Below are 12,582 nucleotides of genomic sequence, written 5' to 3'. Positions count from 1 at the left end.
ATGCTTGGTTGACAGCCCACACAACCCTTATTTGCTGGATGCATGGGACTGTGCAAGATATAGGCCTGGAAATTAGAAAGGGGAACATGTCAATTATAGGATTCCGAGCAATACTTCACATGCAAAAGACTGAAATTTAAGTGGGGCTCATTAATCATATGGTGTGTACAAGCGATCGGACTAGAATATTGGCATCGCCCAGTCTTTGGTCTTTCTCTTTTTCCTTTTCCTTTACCAAATAATAAGAGTAAAAGAACAAAGAATAGTTTCTTTCGATTTGCAGAAAAAAGAAGTCCAAAGCCAAAAGGGCAGAATTCTGCATCATTTACAATGGGAGTTCCAAAAGAGAGGATTTCTTTTGATTTGCAGCAAAAAAAATAAAAAATAAAGGCCAAAGCTGAAAGGACAGAATTCTGCATCATCTGCAATGAGAGTTCCAAAGGAGAGGAACTAAGAATAGTTTCTTTCAATTTGCAGCAAAAATATAAAATAAAGTCCAAAGCCGAAAGGGCAGAATTCTGCATCATCTGCAATGAGAGTTCCAAAAGAGAGGATTTCTTTTGATTTGCAGCAAAAATATAAAATAAAGGACAAAGCTGAATGGACAGAATTCTGCATCATCTGCAATGAGAGTTCCAAAGGAGAGGAACTAAGAACAGTTTCTTTCGATTTGCAGCAAAAAAAAAAAGTCCAAAGCCGAAAGGGCAGAATTCTGCATCATCTGCGATGAGAGTTTTAAAAGAGAGGATTTCTTTTGATTTGCAGCAAAAAAATAAAATAAAGGACAAAGCTGAGAGGACAGAATTCTGCATCATCTGCAATGAGAGTTCCAAAGGAGAGGAACTAAGAATAGTTTCTTTCGATTTGCAGCAAAAAGAAAAGTCCAAAGCCGAAAGGGCAGAATTCTGCATCATCTGCGATGAGAGTTTCAAAAGAGAGGAGTTAAGAATAGTTTCTTTTGATTTGCAGCAAAAATAAATAAAATAAAGACCAAAGCTGAAAGGACAGAATTCTGCATCATCTGCAATGGGAGTTCCAAAGGAGAGGAACTAAGAGTGGTTTCTTTTGATAAAAAAATAGAATAAAGTCCAAAGCCGAAGGACAGAATTCTGCATCATCTGCAATGAGTGTTCCAGAAGGGAGGAGCTAAGAATAGTTTCTTTGGATTTGCAGCTAGAAAACTAAAATAAAGTCCAAAGCTGCAAGGACAGAATTCTGTATCATCTGCAATGAGAGTTCCAAAAGAGATGAACTAAGAATATTTTCCTTCATTGGATCGCAAGTTTCAACAAGCTGTACCAAAAGAAAGAATCATACCTTGCTTAATTACCAAGTTCAGTATAAAGCTTGTACCGATCATCCAGCCACTGGGCCCTTCTGATAAGGTAAGCTTTCAAAACGAAAAAAAGGACAATGGTTCGTGCCTTTTCTTCAGATATAAAAATGCTCCTGCCAGATTATTGGCATAAGCACCCTCTTCGACCCCAAAGATTAGTGGGTGTAGGCTTCGGTGTCCTAAGAGATTATGTGCTCATTACCTATCATGCTCTATAGGTAACCATATCAACAAAAAAAACTACTAGACAATCTAATCTGAGCTTGACTTCCCAGGAGACAGGAGACACTGAGGCCAGCTGGCTTATAGATTCTCGATCAAGTTTGTAGCTGTGCTTTAAACATCCAATCTTCACTGGTACTTCTAGTGATTTCCTTCGAGCTTCCTGTAATAAAAACAGGTGATGAAGAGAAGTAAACATGGAACTAATAAACTGGAAAACAAAAAAAAAATCAAGATAGGCCGTCTAAACCCAAAGAGAGGGAGTATGTGTTTGCATATCCTGAAAATCTCTAGTTTTATGTAGTACAGGTACTCCCTCCATCCAAATACATAGGGCCTAATACGTTTCTCAAGGTTACCTTTGACCATCGGTTAGAGCAATAATATATGAAAGGCATGTTACAAAAAGTATATAGTAAATTCGTATGTGAAAGGAGTTTCAGTTGAAACGATTTTATTTATCAATGGTCAAAGGCAGCCTTGAAAAACATGTTAAGCCCCATATATTTGGAAGTAGGGAGTACATGTTATCTAGTTGATGAAATGATCATGCCATGTAGCAGATATATACTAACCATTTCAATTTCTATGAAATTTATTGTGGCGTTCTCATACAACGATTCTGTCTTCATTAATAGACGTCCCTATATATATGTATCCAACTAGCTATGGCTAGAACCCATGCACACCACGCAGTTATCCAAAGATGATCTTCCTCGCCAGTAGCTCACCCTGTGATGCAAAGCTACACCCATTTGTATACAACCTCACCTCCTCTTACACAGACCAAAGAAATGAGGTCACCATGGTGTTCACCTCGGCTGTCATGTTCATCCTTGCCACCCTCTTCTTTACGCTCAATCTCTTCAGCCGCTTGTCCGTCCTGAGCGCCATCCTCAACCCCAGCGTTCGTCTGTTCCTCTCCACCTCATTGTCCCTCTTCCTGCCGGTCATGTCCTACCTCTTCTCCGAGGCCAAGAACGAAGGTTCTGCTTTGGCTGCTATAAGTCCCAATAGCTCCAGCTACAGCCAGCTCGGTACCGAGCTGTCGCTACGGGCTCGGACAATCCTCATGTGGATGCTTCTCGTGGAGCTCCTCCGAAAGAAAGTGGAGGCCATCTTGGTCAACGCGGGCGTGCAATGGCACTCCGGCACCATTGATCGCGCTTCCCGCATTGCTTGGCTGGGCTACCTCGTTTTCTACAACCTCAGCAGCACCGGCAAGAAAGCAATCTATGGCACCTTATGGGTCCTCGCTGCTGCCAAGTTGCTGCAGAGGGTCTCCATCAATGAGCTGCTCAAGCGTTCTTTCGCCTATGGCAAGAACGCTGAGCTGCTCAGCTCGTACATGGCCCAGATGCTACAAGAGAAAGATCAGCAAGCCGGCAACGGCAATGCCCAGGATGAAGGAGCAGAGTTGTTGAAGAAGTGCAAGTACGCCGTGATGGGAGAAGAGGAGTTGGAGATGAAGCCTGGCCCGGAGGGCTACCGTCTTGAGCTGAAGAAGCCCAGTACTGTTGACACGGACACTAACACCGACTCCACCATCATCACCGTTGGTGATATTTGGAGGCTCGCAGAGAAGGACAAGGACGGAGTCCTCCAAGAAGACCCAAGTCTTAAAAGGCTATGCCTCTCGTTCGCCCTCTATAAGCTGCTGCGCCGGAGGTTCGAGGACCTCCCCATCACCCAAGAGGAAACCTCCAATTGCCACAGTCTCATCTTTAGAGGCCTTCGCGAAGAGCTGCTGCAAGGCACCGAGGTTGTATTGTCAACCCAAAGGTTCGACGAGGAGCGTAAGGAGGAACTGAAAGGCATGGTGGTCGCAGTTGCAGTGTTCGAAGTGTTCGACGAGGAGATCCAATTCCTCTGCGAATACTACCACTCTGTTGTGCCCGTTGTGCTCTCCAACCCCTTCTTCTTCCTTGCAAACTACATCCTGTTTCCCATCGTAGTATGGGCCTTCTGCCTCCTGACGTTCATCCTCTGCGGCAATGGGGACGTGCGCTATGCGTACCATAGCATCATCACCGACAACTACCTCATATCGATCGGCATGATGAAAATAGTCGGATGCCTCCTAGGAAGAATTATCCAGTCACCGGAGGCGCTCTTCACAACCGTCGATCTGGCCATCACTATGCTGCTCTTGCTCACCTTCCTCTACGAGGAAGTATGGGAGTTCCTCGTCTTCATCCTCTCCAACTGGCTCATGGTGTCACTTGTCTGTGAGTATACCACCAAGAGCCGCTGGCGTGACAGCCGCATCTTAAGCGGCCTCATCCGTCGTATCCTATGGGTACGGAGTAAGATAAGCCATCGCAACCTTTGCTTTAACCAATTCTCCATGATTGGGTTCGGCGGCCTATCACCCATGATGCTGCCTAAGAAGGCAGTGCCCATGGAAGTGAAGAAGTCCATCATGAAATACCTTGTGGCTCAAATCAATGATGGCCACGCCCATGCTGCGCCTCTCAGCAACGGCTGGTCCACGCTGCAGTCGGAGAAGCACAGACAAAGCCAGTATAGATCGCAGCTCTCATTGGCATGCGAGAGCAAGAGCGTCGCCGAGGTTATCCTCATCTGGCACATTGCTACCAGCCTTTTGGGCAGGAAATGCCCGCTGCAGAATAAGACCTCGATGGGAGCTCATCGCCAGGTGGCAGTCACGCTATCCGGGTACTGCACTTACTTGGTGGCCTCATATCCGGAGCTGCTTCCAGACAATAAGGACGGGACGACCCACGTGTACAAGGAGATGCAAGAGCAGTTGAAGAATGCGCTGGGAGGGTGTTGGAGGTACCACCTGTCTTTGCCAGGCACCAGGTATGACAAGCTGGTTGAGATCTCAAAAGAGCAGGAGGAGACAACGATGGTGCAGAGGGGAGCAAAGTTGGGGGATTTGCTTCTGGAGATGGCACAGAAGCAGGAGGATGTGTGGGAGCTACTGGCTGACCTTTGGACGGAGCTCATGGTGTATGTGGCTCCATCTGGTGGAGAGCTGCACGTGAAGGCACACAAGGAAGCGCTGGCACAAGGGGGCGAGTTCATCACCGTGCTCTGGGCGCTGTGCACGCATACCGGCATAACCAGGCCAGCCATTGCACCTTGGGAGGCACAGCGCCATCATGCGCTTGAACCATAGAGCTTTGTGTCCGTTCCCCGCACACCCCTTTTCAAGGGGAGCAGTTATCCTGTGTTGTGTTTGTTGTGCTTCATGCCGTCATGAGCGTGCATGATCGGGCTTGCTTGTTTCCATTACATTGTTTTCTTGTGAATAATCATTCTGCATGGTGTGCTGTTTGGATTTGCTGCTGCCTTTCCATCAGCATGCATTTTGGTGGTGGCTTCTTTTCAGATTTAGAAGCACGGCTGAATGTAAGTGGCATGCTTTGGTTGTACAGTCAGCAATTGGATCTTCCGTAAATTTCTTGGTACTTCAGTCTCTTTGATTGGAAAAGTCTAGCCTATATGCAAGGCAACACCAAACAGAAGTGCAGTCTTGTACTATAGACATATATGAAATAATATGTATCCAAAAAAAGCAGATACAGCATGCATGCAAATCTTGTGCTTTATTCGATATCTCTCAGGTGACCCAAGCCACATTTTTTCCCCTAATTTCTTATGGGAATATATGATGCTTTTCAAAGTATATAGGTACATGTTTTCTAACAGGGTATTGAGTACTCCATTAATATTTGGAAGCAATTTCACATACAGTAACAGGAACTCAACAAAGGAAATGAGAACTATACCTGATGTATCCCTGGATTGGAACAAAAATGATCCTCTGCATAACCTGAAACGATGATAAAATGTACAAGAATTCAAATCACAGAAATAGACACTTACAAGCCGTTAGCAAGCAGCTGTGATCGCTCATAAGATTAGCCAAATCTCGAAGAACAGCTACATTATGAGAAGTACAATGCCATTTTAATCTGGATATCCCAAATTGAACCACATTTTGACAGGTCTAAAAATTGACCCATCTGGTCAGTTTGGCTCTCAACTTCTCAAGTGTAGTTCAATACACAATATTCAGTTCAAAATATTGCTCAAACTATCAAAATTTCAAATACATCATCGAAAATGGAATTTACTTTTTCTTCAAATGGAAGCAGAGCAATTTGACAAATACACAAATGGTCCACAGCAAACTAAATATAAGAAAATAATAAATCACGGAATCACTTTACACTGTTCACCCGTGTCTGTTGGCTGAAAATAACGGTTGCCATCGCAGCTTGCTTCCTCTGTAGCAAAATACCGTTGCCTCCTTCAGGCTCCTCTCCATTCAGCTGCCTACAAAAGAGAGTTTGAACACAACTAAAAAACCATAAGTTTTGAACATTTGGAATAGCAGTTCATGGATCCACGAGACAGAAATCTCTCAAATTACATGAGGCCAAACTCCTCAAATCCACATCCAGACCATGCAAGCATACCACTACAATCTCAATATCCCCAAACCTATTGTCAAAGGTACTCCCACACCCCAAGGCCCAATTCATAAACTTGCCACTGACGTAACGCAGCTATTCATGAGCGACCAATGCATCGACAACTCAAGGCAGATTTGATAGAAAATGTCTTGCAACAATTCAAGGGTGACCAGGATTAGTATTTCCCATTTAAATATTTTTATATAATACTCAGCTTGTCATCAAATTTATTGCATTTATCGTTGAATTGAACCTATTTTGTAATGCCTACTGTACTAATATGCAGGCAATATTATTTCTTATGAACGAGTTTATCTGTACTCATTTGTGAACTTATTCTGTAAGTGCATCTGAACGATCAATGAGTATTTTTAGATAGCTAGCCATGAGAGCGGATCAACAGTTGTGCAAAAAGACTCGCACGGCTTCATCGTCCAGCAGTACTGAATCATGCACCCAGTAAATATAAGAACATAAAGGCCGAAGCCAACAGGTTTATTGTGCCACACCCAGGGGCCAGGGTCACAGAAGAAAATACTTGGAATGAAACATAATACTCCCTCTGATTCATAAAGTTGTACTAAATCAGGGATACTTAACATGGATCAGATGGAGTAATAATAATAATAATATCTGTAAAATAACTCAGGCAGTCGCTGAGATCAGTTCGGCTCGGTGAATCTATCAAGCCTACAGAATTCAGCTTAGGACAGAGATCCTTACATGCAGTGATTTCATCAGTTATTAAAAAGAGACCATTTACTCACAGCGGCCAGATCGGGAGACTCTGGCTCTGGCTCTGGCTCGGCGGCTAAGCCTTGTAGTTGTACTACCTCCTGCACGTCTCACTCGTCAGCTCCGGAGTCCGGACCAGGTCGCTGCCCCGCCGCCCCTAGCGAGGTGGCGGCCGAGATCGAGGGCCGCCACGCCCAATGGCCAGCGCGGAGGCCCTGAGTCCGAAGCCCAGTACGAGAGCAGCGACGCCAAGCGGCGTCGAGGCCGCCGCCATCTTCGTCGCCGTTCTTCGCTGATGATTTTGACGGAGGGAGCGACGCCGTAGGAAGGTGAACAGAACTGGAGCGATTGGGGATTCTGTGGATCGAACCTTTTTTTTAATAGCTCTGGATCGAGCTGAGACTTCCTAACCCACGCCTATGGACAAGGCCCATGTAAATGGTTGAGCGATTTTTTTTTTTTTTTGCGATGGGAGCCAAAAAAATCTTTTTGGGAATGTTTTGCTTCAAAGATTTTAGAAAGTGTTAAATTCAGTTAGGAAAAAAATTGAAAAGAGATATGACAGATGGAAAAAAACATGTTCATCACATATTTGAAATATGTGTTGACCACGTATTTGAAAGTGCTCATCGTATATTAATAAACTATTTGTTGTGCATTTAAAAACTAACTAGGAAAAGAGCCCGTGTCGTACAACGGGAAAAATTTTTATCACACTCCCTAACCCATGAGTCCACAAAACAGGTCTTCGTCCCGTTTTATATATGAAGCAACAATCGGACTAAGTACATGGGCGAACGATACAAGGTGATGAGGTAACCTCTTACAAAGCCGATCTCAGGATACACGGATCACATACACCGTAGGCGGCTACGCTACCGAAACAAAGCAAAACAAAGGAAGATCCGAGAGCACCGCCACACTACACCCTAATACACCTAAGACCCACGACAACGCCCTCAGGACAGAGAAGGGCGCATAGCGTCGCCGCTGCCGATACAAAGGTCACATGAGCCCTACATGATTGTGATAAATTTGGTGTGCTTCCCAATATGGTTTGTTGCGGTGTGATGAATTGTCACTTTATGATCGGATTATATATGAATTTCTATTTGGTTTTATTTGAGTTCTTTGCTGCATAATTATATACATATATGATGTCCCGATCTATTAGCCTTTTCACTAGCCATGTTTAGATGAATAATCGCTACAAGAAATATGTCAACTTGTACCTTCTTTCAGTGACCCCGGCTGAATTGGTCGTAAATCCACGGCCATTTCGCTTGGAAGGGCTCATGCCCTGAAATTGCCTTACACTAAATGGTCATAAAGCAGACAAGAGTGGTCAACGAACTTCTTTCTACATAATTACGACCAATATAAATGGTATAAGGTTGTGAACGTGGATGCATTGGTACTTAATGTTGGAAATATGCCCTAGAGGCAATAATAAATGGTTATTATTATATTTCTGTGTTCATGATAATAGTCTATTATTCATGCTATAATTGTATTGTCCGGAAATCGTAATACATGTGTGAATACATAGACCACAACCTGTCCCTAGTAAAAGCCTCTAGTTGACTAGCTCGTTGATCAACAGATAGTCATGGTTTCCTGACTATGGACATAGGATGTCATTGATAACGGGATCACATCATTAGGAGAATGATGTGATGGACAAGACCCAACTTAAGCATAGCATAAAAGATCGTGTAGTTTCGTTTGCTAGAGCTTTTCCAATGTCAAGTATCTTTTCCTTAGACCATGAGATCGTGCAACTCCCGGATACCATAGGAGTGCTTTGGGTGTGCCAAACGTCACAACGTAACTGGGTGACTATAAAGGTGCATTACGGGTATCTCCGAAAGTGTCTGTTGGGTTGGCACGGATCGAGACTGGGATTTGTCACTCCGTGTAAACGGAGAGGTATCTCTGGGCCCACTCGGTAATGCATCATCATAATGAGCTCAATGTGACTAAGGCGTTAGTCACGGGATCATGCATTGCGGTACGAGTAAAGAGACTTGCCGGTAACGAGATTGAAATAGGTATTGGGATACCGACGATCGAATCTCGGGCAAGTAACATACCGATTGACAAAGGGAATTGCATACGGATTGATTGAATCCTCGACACCGTGGTTCACCCGATGATATCATCGTGGAACATGTGGGAGCCAACATGGGTATCCAGATCCCGCTGTTGGTTATTGACCGGAGAGGCGTCTTGGTCATGTCTGCATGTCTCCCGAACCCGTAGGGTCTACACACTTAAGGTCCGGTGACGCTAGGGTTGTAGAGATATATGTATGCGGAAACCCGAAAGTTGTTCGGAGTCCCGGATGAGATCCCGGACATCACGAGAGGTTCCGGAATGGTCCGGAGGTGAAGAATTATATATAGGAAGTCCAGTTTTGGCCACCGGGAAAGTTTCGGGGGTTATCGGTATTGTACCGGGACCACCGGAAGGGTCCCGGGGGTCCACCGGGTGGGGCCACCTGTCCCGGAGGGCCCCGTGGGCTGAAAGTGGAGGGGAACCAGCCCCTAATGGGCTGGGGCGCCACTTTGGGCCTCCCCCCCATGCGCCTAGGGTTGGGAACCCTAGGGGGGGAGTTTCCCCTTGCCTTGGGGGGCAAGGCAACCCCTTCCCCCTTGGCCGCCGCCCCCCCCTTGGAGATCCCATCTCCAAGGGCTGCGCACCCCCCTTGGGGGCCTATATAAAGGGGGGGGGGAGGGAGGGCAGCACACAACAGCCTTTGGCGCCTCCCTCCTCCCCTGCAACACCTCTCTCTCGCGCGCAGAAGCTCGGCGAAGCCTTGCCGGAGAGCCGCTACATCCACCACCACGCCGTCGTGCTGTTGGATCTCCATCAACCTCTCCTCCCCCCTTGCTGGATCAAGAAAGGAGGAGACGTCGCTGCACCGTACGTGTGTTGAACGCGGAGGTGCCGTCCGTTCGGCACTCGGTCATCGGTGATTTGGATCACGGCGAGTACGACTCCGTCATCCACGTTCATTGGAACGCTTCCGCTCGCGATCTACAAGGGTATGTAGATCCACTCCTTTCCCCTCGTTGCTAGTAGACTCCATAGATGCATCTTGGTGAGCGTAGGAAAATTTTAAATTATGCTACGATTCCCAACAGTGGTATCAGAGCCAGGCCTATGCGTAGTTACTATGCACGAGTAGAACACAAAGAAGTTGTGGGCGTTGATGTTGCCAATTCTTCTTGCCGCTACTAGTCGTTTCTTGTTTCGGCGGCATTGTAGGATGAAGCGGCCCGGACCGACCTTACACGTACGCTTACGTGAGACAGGTTCCACCGACTGACATGCACTAGTTGCATAAGGTGGCTAGCGGGTGTCTGTCTCTCCTACTTTAGTCGGAACGGATTCGATGAAAAGGGTCCTTATGAAGGGTAAATAGAAATTGGCAAATCACGTTGTGGTCATACGTAGGTAAGAAATCGTTCTTGCTAAGAAACCTACAAACCACGTAAAAACTTGCAACAACAATTAGAGGACGTCTAACTTGTTTTTGCAGCAAGTGATATATGTGATATGATATGGCCAGAAGATGTGATGAATGATATATGTGATGTATGAGATTGATCATATTCTTGTAATAGGAATCACGACTTGCATGTCGATGAGTATGACAACCGGCAGGAGCCATAGGAGTTGTCTTTATTATTTTGCATGACCTGCGTGTCATTGAATAACGCCATGTAATTTACTTTACTTTGTTGCTAAACGGTTAGCCATAGAAGTAGAAGTAATCGTTGGCGTGACAACTTCATGAAGACACAATGATGGAGATCATGATGATGGAGATCATGGTGTCATGCCGGTGACGAAGATGATCATGGTGCCCCGAAGATGGAGATCAAAGGAGCATGATGATATTGGCCATATCATGTCACTATTTGATTGCATGTGATGTTTATCATGTTTTTGCATCTTATTTGCTTAGTACGACGGTAGCAAGTAGGATGATCCCTTATAATAATTTCAAGAAAGTGTTCACCCTAACTGTGCACCGTTGCGAAGGTTCGTCGTTTCGAAGCACCACGTGATGATCGGGTGTGATAGATTCTTACGTTCGCATACAACGGGTGTTGACGAGCCTAGCATGTACAGACATGGCCTCGGAACACACGCAATACACTTAGGTTGACTTGACGAGCCTAGCATGTACAGACATGGCCTCGGAACACGGAGGACCGAAAGGTCGAGCATGAGTCGTATAGAAGATACGATCAACATGGAGATGTTCACCGATCTTGACTAGTCCGTCTCACGTGATGATCGGACACGGCCTAGTTGAGTTCGGATCATGTTTCACTTAGATAACTAGAGGGATGTCTATCTGAGTGGGAGTTCATTAAATAATTTGATTATATGAACTTAATTATCATGAACTTAGTCTAAAAAATCTTTACACTATGTATTGTAGATCAAATGGCCCACGTTGTTCTCAATTTCAACGCGTTCCTAGAGAAAACCAAGCTGAAAGATGATGGCAGCAACTATACGGACTGGGTCCGGAACCTGAGGATCATCCTCATAGCAGCCAAGAAAGATTATGTCTTAGAAGCACCGCTAGGTGAAGCACCAATCCCTGAGAACCAAGACGTTATGAACGCTTGGCAGCAGCGTGCTGATGATTACTCCCTCGTTCAGTGCGGCATGCTTTACAGCTTAGAACCGGGTCTCCAAAAGCGTTTTGAGAAACATGGAGCATATGAGATGTTCGAGGAGCTGAAACTGGTTTTTCAAGCTCATGCCCGGGTCGAGAGATATGATGTCTCCGACAAGTTCTTCAGCTGTAAAATGGAGGAGAACAGTTCTGTTAGTGAGCACATACTCAGAATGTCTGGGTTGCACAACCGCTTGTCTCAGCTGGGAGTTAATCTCCCGGATGACACGGTCATTGACAGAATCCTCCAGTCGCTTCCACCAAGCTACAAGAGCTTTGTGATGAACTACAATATGCAGGGGATGGAAAAGACCATTCCCGAGGTGTATTCAATGCTGAAATCAGCTGAGGTAGAGATCAGAAAAGAACATCAAGTGTTGATGGTGAATAAAACCACTAAGTTCAAGAAGGGCAAGGGTAAGAAGAACTTCAAGAAGGACGGCAAGGCGGTTGCCACGCCCGGTAAGCCAGTTACCGGGAAGAAGTCAAAGAATGGACCCAAGCCCGAGACTGAGTGCTTTTATTGCAAGTGGTCACTGGAAGCGGAACTGCCCCAAATATTTAGCGGACAAGAAGAAGGCCGGCAACACCCAAGGTATATGTGATATACAAGTAATTGATGTGTACCTTACCAGTACTCGTAGTAGCTCCTGGGTATTTGATACCGGTGCGGTTGCTCATATTTGTAACTCAAATCAGGAACTACGGAATAAACGGAGACTGGCAAAAGACGAGGTGACGATGCGCGTCGGGAATGGTTCCAAGGTCGATGTGATCGCCGTCGGCACGCTACCTCTACATCTACCCACGGGATTAGTTATAAACCTCAATAATTGTTATTTAGTGCCAGCTTTGAGCATGAACATTGTATCTGGATCTCGTTTAATTCGAGATGGCTACTCATTTAAATCTGAGAATAATGGTTGTTCTATTTATTTGAGAGATATGTTTTATGGTCATGCCCCGCTGGTCAATGGTTTATTTTTGATGAATCTCGAACGTGATGCTACACATGTTCATAGTGTGAATACCAAAAGATGTAAAGTTGATAACGATAGTCCCACATACTTGTGGCACTGCCGCCTTGGTCACATTGGTGTCAAGCGCATGAAGAAGCTCCATGCAGATGGACTTTTGGAGTC

At 45.4% G+C, this 12,582-nt stretch overlaps 1 protein-coding gene and 1 long non-coding RNA gene across 4 annotated transcripts; one reads left to right on the top strand and one right to left on the bottom strand.

Annotated features, from left to right (window-relative positions):
• Positions 1-253: 253 nt before the first annotated feature.
• On the bottom strand, positions 254-7,091 carry LOC120968364 (uncharacterized). Of its 3 annotated transcripts, XR_006666594.2 has the most exons (4): positions 5,761-7,091; positions 5,317-5,360; positions 1,318-1,721; positions 254-1,224 (listed from the first exon to the last, which is right to left on the bottom strand). It is a non-coding gene; the product is annotated as an uncharacterized lncRNA (long non-coding RNA). The 3 variants fall into 3 exon arrangements; XR_012189858.1 differs by having other exon boundaries at positions 254-1,721; positions 5,317-5,866; positions 6,774-7,065; XR_005762787.3 differs by having other exon boundaries at positions 254-1,721; positions 5,317-7,065.
• LOC109782793 (uncharacterized) lies at positions 2,134-4,979 on the top strand. The gene has a single exon (XM_020341406.4). The coding sequence runs from the start codon at positions 2,265-2,267 to the stop codon at positions 4,701-4,703; it is 2,439 nt and encodes an 812-aa protein (XP_020196995.3). The 5' UTR covers positions 2,134-2,264; the 3' UTR covers positions 4,704-4,979.
• Positions 7,092-12,582: the final 5,491 nt, after the last annotated feature.

The sequence above is a fragment of the Aegilops tauschii genome, chromosome 7 (assembly GCF_002575655.3).
Source record: "Aegilops tauschii subsp. strangulata cultivar AL8/78 chromosome 7, Aet v6.0, whole genome shotgun sequence".
Lineage (NCBI taxonomy): Eukaryota > Viridiplantae > Streptophyta > Magnoliopsida > Poales > Poaceae > Aegilops > Aegilops tauschii.
Note: the sequence above shows the minus strand (reverse complement) of the source record. Positions and strands in the feature narration are given on the sequence as shown.

What these genes read in the sequence shown, in the direction of transcription:
- LOC109782793 (XM_020341406.4), top strand. Translation starts at nt 2,265, where the DNA reads ATGATCTTCCTCGCCAGTAGCTCACCCTGTGATGCAAAGCTACACCCA.